General features: G+C 35.4%; 1 protein-coding gene across 1 annotated transcript; it reads left to right on the top strand.

Annotated features, from left to right (window-relative positions):
• Window positions 1-1,475: 1,475 nt before the first annotated feature.
• LOC129966414 (uncharacterized) lies at window positions 1,476-2,744 on the top strand. The gene has a single exon (XM_056080836.1). It carries the CDS (start codon window positions 1,476-1,478, stop codon window positions 2,742-2,744), a length of 1,269 nt encoding a protein of 422 aa, XP_055936811.1.
• Window positions 2,745-8,068: the final 5,324 nt, after the last annotated feature.

Raw genomic sequence — 8,068 nt, forward strand, 5'->3', positions numbered from 1 at the left:
AAACGGACCACAAGGGCTATCTTCTTGAGAGATGATCGCTTTAAGAAGGTAGGTGCTGAAAAAATACAATAAAGAATGTAAGACAAACAAAAAAAAATCTTAACCACTCATTAAAAATCTAAATATATTATGATCGCGATTACAATTCTATTTCACTCAGTATTTATATCAGTTTAAAATAATCTTATCTATTGTGATTTGATTTTATAAACTTTGATCTCTTTACCATAGCCAAAAAAAAAAAAAAAAAAAATCTGCATTTTAGAACATGTATAAAAAAATGTTTCCTAAAAAGATTTATAATTATTTAGCATTAACTACTTTTAAAAAAAATTTCACTCTGTAAAAATTTTGCAAAAAAATTATTCAAGTTGTGCCATCATATGAACAAGTAATTTAGGATAATGTTACATAGTGGGCACAAAAACATAATTCCGATATAAAAATTCTAATTTTTTTAAATGCATTTTAAAATTAGCTGATGAGTCTTTCAATTTAATTTTTACTTCTAATAAAAGTCAAATGCTATTAATTATTGAATTAAAAAAAATTAACACATTCAGCGGAAGCAAAGTTTGAAAAAATTACAAAGCAAATTAGCAGTTAGATATTTAATACTACTGAAACAATGACATTCCTTTTGGCTTATAATATACTTATACCAGATAATATGAAGTGAATATTTTACAAAATATTATTTGTATTATCAAAAAATAATTGCAGTATTTCTACATTCAAATTAACAGCGTGATTCTTTTTCTGCCATTTCAAAGAATTTGGACAATATTTAACCAGGGAAAGACTGAATTCTACTTTAAAATCCATAAAACTACTAAATAACAAGAATTTGCCTTAGAATCCGAAATTCGGATTAAAAAACCTCTTAAGTTGACAAATACCTTAACATTCTTTGATCCAGAAGCTTTTTCTCAAAAAATAATGTTCGTCGTTGTACATCAATATTTCGGTTCAGAACAAGTTAATTTGTAACCCGATCCTCTTGAAGCATGTTGCCATCAAGAAGATGAATTACTTCCCTTCTTAGCAGTTGTCTCTGCTTCGAAGAAACCTCACCCCTCAGGGGCTCACCTACTGTAGGTGAGTACGGGTGTCCCAATCCCGAGGTACCCAGGGATCTTTTCTCCCTTTACGTTTACTCTCCTCTGCGCCTTCTACTGTCACCTTTTTTTCTTTCCCTCGAGGGTAGGCGAGGGAGCTCTCCATGAGAAGCTGTCGCCGCTCTGTTTGCTTCCTGCTTCTCATGGACAGCAAATACTCCCACGTGTTTGCCGTGCGTGGCGACCCATTAGACGGGCGGTGCACTGTGGTCCCCGGTGTATCAATCGGCCGGTAGCTAGCAACCTGAGTTACTAGTCTGCTAGGGATCAAGCGAAGGGGTCACTCCTTGGGCTTGGCGTTAAGGGTGGTCACTGTCCCCGGGGGTGACTCCCAGCGTATAGGTTCTGGTCAGCATTATGGCAAGTGCCGAGGTTGGAAAGTTTCCAGAGCCGGCAACTACCATCCCTTGTTGGGCTCCGTGGTGGGCGATGCCGCCGGACCTGAATCTTTATCAATGTCATATGGGGTCTTTATCTAACGTCGTCGAAGCCAAATCTACTACTCGATACATGGTCATTCATACACCTAACACTTTTCATTCCATTTCTCCGTTTCTCATTAATAAACTTATTTTATCTGTTATTGGTGAGGTACAAAATATAAAAAAATTACGTTCTGGTGATCTACTATTACAAGTGTCCGAAAAACAAGCATTGCAGATCAGTAAAATGACAACCCTGGGTTCCTTCCCAGTAGAAACATCTTACCATAAAACGATGAATATATCACGTGGTGTTCTTTCTGAACCCGATTTTATAAAAGTTTCTGAAACAGAATTTTTAGAAGAACTACGAGATCAAAATGTCTGTGCCGCTCGTCGCATAAATATTCGACGAGGTGACAGGCTTGTTCCCACGCAACATGTTGTTCTAACATTTCAAACGCCGGTTTTGCCTAAATCCATCAAAGGTGGTTATATTAATTGCAAAATTCGACCCTACATCCCTTATCCTCTACGCTGTTTCAAATGCCAGAGGTATGGGCATTCACAAACCAGTTGTCGAAATAATGAAAATATCTGTGGTAAATGTGCAGAATCTGGGCATGAAATGAATGCTTGCACATCCGATATTTTGAAATGTGTTAACTGTTCTGGCTCCCATGAAGCATTTTCCAAGTCCTGCCCTAAATGGATCCTGGAAAAAAAAATAATTTTCCTTAAGATAAAAAAGAATATAACTTTCCCAGAAGCGCGAAAAATGGTGAACGATAGAACTCCAAAAGTTGGTGTTTCCTACTCATCTGCTGTTAAATCTATTCAGAATACATCCTGTTCTCAAACTGATGCAAATATTACTCACTGTAACTGCGCAATTACTAATCCAGTACTGCCCACTAACATGTCGTCTACTTGCGTTCAGCTTCAAAAAACTTCTATAACCTCTGAAAATTTATCTCCTAAAAAGTCAGCACCACGAACTTCTGATGTTTCAAAAAAACAAATTGCGAAAAACAGGAAGAAATTGAAATCACTTGCAACAAGGCCTCATGTTGCTGAAGATTTTTTAAAAATTGATACGTCATCATCTGAATTTTCAGATATGGAGTTGGATTCTTCCGCTTCACTAAAGAAAAATCTTGCAGAGGGTGTTAAGAAAAAGAAAAAGCCTCCAGATAAAGAGTGAATTTTATGGAAGCTCTGTTTTCCTGGAATTGCCACGGGTTTCGTAATAAAATCTCTCATATTAAAGATCTCATTAACAAAACTCATCCCGTCTGCATTGCGCTCCAAGAAACCTTTCTTAAGCCATCAGATAATGCAAAAATTCGGCGTTACAGCCTGATTCGAAAGGACGTTAATTCTGATCGAGCATCTGGGGGTGTTGCCCTCTTAGTCTCTCATGACTGCCCATCGTCTGTTATTTCTCTACACACGAATCTACAGGCAGTTGCAGTCCGAATAATGGCTCCCTCTCTGATCACAGTATGTAGCATTTATTTACCACCGAATGCACCTATAGACCAAAGAGACATTAATGCCTTATTAAATGAGCTTCCACCCCCTCTAATCCTAGTTGGAGACTTTAATGGCCATAGCCCTCTCTGGGGTAATGAGCATGTTAATTCTCGTGGGAAACAAATTGAGGAACTAATTGACTCTCATTCTCTTTGCCTCTTAAATAATGGAGAACCCACATATTTTCATAAGCAAAATAGAACATTTCACTCATTAGATCTTGCTATTTGCACACCATTTTTGGCACCGAAATTTAATTTTAGAGTGGGAAATGATCTTTTTGAAAGTGACCACTTTCCTATTTTCTTAGAGCCCATTTACTCCAATAGCTCTCTAATGCAACGACCCTCCCGTTATTTATTCTCAAAAGCTGACTGGACGTCTTTTTCTGTTTTAGCAGATATTACAAAAACAATGGTAACGATAGAAGATATAAATGAAGTAGTTCACTTAATTACTAACACATTAATAGGAGCAGCAGATTCAGCTATTCCAAAATCTGGAAACTGCTTTCCGAAATACCGGAAGCCATGGTGGAACCAAGAATGCACTAAAGCTAGGCAAAGAGAAAAAAGAGCATGGAATAAATTCAGGAGACAACCAACAACAAGAAACCTCATAATTTATAATGAATCAAAAAGTAAGGCACGACTAATTAGAAGACGTAGTCAAAAAGATTGTTGGGTGAATTACGTATCCAGTATTAAGTCTTCTGTCTCGGCAAAAGAAATGTGGATCAGAGTAAAGAAAGCTTGTGGGATATATCCTGAAGTCCCTCTTTCTTGTTTAAAAGTAAACAATAAAGAAATTACCAGCTTCCAAGAAATGGCGAATACTCTGGCTGAAGCTTTTGCATCCATATGCAATTCTAACAATTATACTGAGAACTTTCTTTCAATTAAACGTAAATCGGAACGAACCACTCTGCGTTTTAATACAAACAAATTTCTACCGTATAATTCGGATTTTACCCTTTCCGAGCTACAGCATGCTTTATCAAATACAAAAGAAACAGCTCCTGGCCCGGATGGAATCACGTATGCTATGCTTAAACATCTTTCTCATGATGCTTTGTTAAATATCCTGTATACGTTTAACAGAATCTGGAGGGAACATGTCTTCCCTATTCAGTGGAGTAACGCGATTGTAATCCCTGTAGCAAAACCTAATAAAGATCCTCAAAACCCCATGAATTACAGGCCTATTGCGTTGACTAGCTGTCTGAGCAAACTTCTTGAGAAAATGGTGAATGCTCGCTTGATACACGTGTTAGAAACAAATGAATGTATATCCGCTTTCCAAAGTGGTTTCCGAAAGCGACGCTCCACTATTGATAATCTTATAGCTTTGGAGACGGACATAAGAAATGCCTTTGTACGGAGAAACCACTTGGTGTCTGTCTTTTTTGACATTGAAAAAGCATACGATAGAGCGTGGAGATTCGGAATTTTAAAGGATTTGTTTAATTTTAACTTTCGTGGAAATTTACCTATTTTTATTAAAAACTTTTTAGCACATAGGGTATTTAGAGTCCGTTTGGGGAATACTCTCTCTCAAGCGCATTGTCAAGAAGAGGGAGTACCGCAGGGCAGCGTATTGAGCGTGACTCTGTTTATTATAAAAATCAACCAAATTCTTTCCATCATTCCATCCACTGTACATAAAAACATCTATGTTGACGACCTGCAGATCTCCTGTTCTGCTAGGGATATGCGTTTTATAGAACGGCAATTACAAATTGCAATTAACAACATGGTAGCCTGGTCTGAAAGCAATGGGTTCACATTTTCTTCTCAAAAAACTGTATGTATGCATTTTTGTAGAAGGCCACTACATCCAGATCCTGAATTAACACTGAACGGTAATCCTCTGACTATATGCGACCAACATACATTCCTAGGTGTTATATTCGACAAACGTTTGTCTTTCCTCCCCCATATAATGGATTTACGGAACAGATGTCTACGATCGATGAATATCCTTCGAGTTCTGTCAAATACTGCTTGGGGTGCTGATCGCGCTAGTTTGTTGAAAGTATATCGAAGCGTTATTCGCTCCAAATTGGATTATGGCTGTTGTGTATATGGTTCGGCTCGAAATTCTTATTTATCTCGGCTTAATTACGTTCATCATCAAGCTCTGCGTGTATGCTGCGGTGCATTTAGAACATCCCCAATTAGCAGTCTATATGTTGAAACATGTGAACCTTCGTTGTCTTTTAGACGAAACATGTTGTCCGCCTGTTACTATTTCCGTGTTTTATCTAACCGATCTCATCCTTTAAGGAGAATGTTTTTAAATTGTCAATCTCCACTATTCAACGTCCGTAGATCCTGTATACCTCCTCTGGGAACACGTATTTTGAAGTTCTTACCAGAAAGTTACCATAATATTGAAATTCATGACGAAAGTCCTTTTAGTGTACCACCTTGGTGTCAATTTGATGTTGTTTTGCTTCATCCATTTCAAAAATTTCTTAAGTCCAATACTCCTGATTTCATTTTTAGAGCACTTTTTTCTGCTCACAGACATATGTACAATGATTACATTCCTGTATACACGGATGGTTCCAAAGCCGAGTCTCATGTTGGTTATGCGTTTGCTTGTGAGAGTGTAGTTGTAAGTCAGAAATTGCACGAATTTACTTCAGTTTTTACCTCGGAGGTCACAGCTATATATCGTGCCATACAATATATTGCTAAGAACAAGTTTAGAAAGGCGATCATTTATTCCGATTCTTGGAGTGCCCTTCAAGCCCTTATTGAAAAGACGCACAATCATGCATATATTTCTGATATCAGGAGTTTGCTAAAGGAATTATGTCAAAATGGTTTTGAAATTCTTTTCTGTTGGATTCCTTCCCATGTAGGTATCCAAGGGAATGAAATAGTAGATATTGCTGCAAAATCAGCAAACGAATCCTACAAACAAGCCATTCCTTATGCTGACGTACGTTCTTCCGTTCGTAAATGGTTATTCCAAAATTGGCAAAACCAGTGGAATCTCGAGACAGAAAACAAACTACACACAGTCAAACCTTTTATTGATATTTGGTGTTCCTCCCTAAATCGTCGATGCGATGTTATTCTTACAAGATTACGCATTGGACACTCTCGCATAACTCATAAATATATACTTTTGAAGCAGCCACCACCAACTTGTAGTCGTTGTGGTGATAGTTTAACTATCCGACATATATTGATTGAATGTCAGACACTGGACTCATTGCGTCTTAAGTATTTTAATACAGTTGTCCCTTGTCTTCCGCTTTTAATTGGACATAAACCGCATTTTAATATTTTCCTTTATTTAAAAGAAGCTGGTTTTATCAAAGAAATTTGAAGTGTTGATACCTTCTTTTCATTGTTCCTAACTTATAGTTGTTTTTAATATCGGATTGTAAATATTTTATACATAGTTTTAAAAAGTAACGCTAAAGCTGTCATCTAGTTGCGGCGCAGTTTATCCAGAGAATGGATCTTGCGCTAGTGTAATACTCGCACACTCACTCACTCACTCACTCGAAGAAACCTCATATTTATCCTTCGAAGAATAAGACTGCTTTCATGTTAATGAGAAAAAAAAAATATTCTTTAAAACTGAAATAAAATATATGTTGAAAGATTTTAATTATTAAAGCAGGAAGCATCAATGGTCGATTTAACTCTTTTAATATAATTTTTATTTGATAATTACCGCAATAACTCAATAATACGGGGGTATTTTAAAGATACTAATTTGAAGAGAAGAAAATTTGAAGCACATCAAATAGAAATCCCATTGCATTACATAAATTTTGATAAATGTTACTGAAATATTTATTTTATGGCCTGCAATCTAAAAGAAAACATTTGTATTAAATGACAAACTCATAATATTGAAATAATTATTCTTAAATTATTTCAACAATGCTTGTTTGATTGAAATAAGCATTGATGAATGTAAAGGAATTTCCATTTCTCTGAAGTTATCATTACATCTGCTAAGATTTTAAAATTTCGTTACAATAACATTTTGTTCCAACATCAGTATTTTTTGTCTATTATTATTTTTAAAAACAGAAAAAAAATGGATATCTATTCTTTCTACGGAAAAGAGGGTAATGAATTTCAGATCCAATAATCAAATTTCAGATTATTCTAAAGAAAGCAATAAATTCAATAGTCAATAAATTCACACAACATATAATATAATGACTAATATTATACACAACATATAAAATGTTTTTAAATAATATATCTTTAACATTTTAAAGAAAAATACATTGTTTTTGAAACAAAAATTTTAATATATTTAATTCTTAGCAATAAATTTATTGGAAAAGTAAAATCCCATTTCATATGTAGAAACATTAAACATGATTTTTGTAAAGAAACTAATGACATATTTCTTAACTCATGACGAGTTATATAATTAACACATACGATTTCCACAATTTTTAGACGCAAATCTTTAAAGTTTTTTTTTTTTTGCTCTTATAAAAATGATATTGAATTTATCTGCAACAAGACGAATAACGTCAACAAATATCATCGAGAAAATGATAATATTGTGGCGGATGGGTATGTGCGAGGATAGAACCTGGGACATTGTGATTCTCAGCCAAGTAACATGACCACAATAGAAAAGCAATTGCCCGTGTAGCGTAGCTGTTAACTGGCTTGTAAGCTTTTCACCACAGACTCTTCCCTCCAGTGAGTCGGAGGTGAGACTAACCACAATATCGATTCAATAAATGAGATGAATCCAAAAGTGCAATTATGCAAATCACTTGCGATGTTAGTGTAAATGTTTACAAATAAATTTCAATTTTCGTTTTATTTAAATACTTTCCCATTTTTCTTTTATTCAGTTTAATAATATTGCATATGCGTATTTTATTTAACCCACCTGTTGTCTTTGATTTCATTTGTTTGGGGTTTTCTGGCGCAAGAGCCATGATGTTGACCATGCTGCGCCAAAAAATGGGTATAATTATATCATTTTAAAACA

Source organism: Argiope bruennichi, chromosome 4 (assembly GCF_947563725.1).
Source record: "Argiope bruennichi chromosome 4, qqArgBrue1.1, whole genome shotgun sequence".
Classification (NCBI taxonomy): domain Eukaryota; kingdom Metazoa; phylum Arthropoda; class Arachnida; order Araneae; family Araneidae; genus Argiope; species Argiope bruennichi.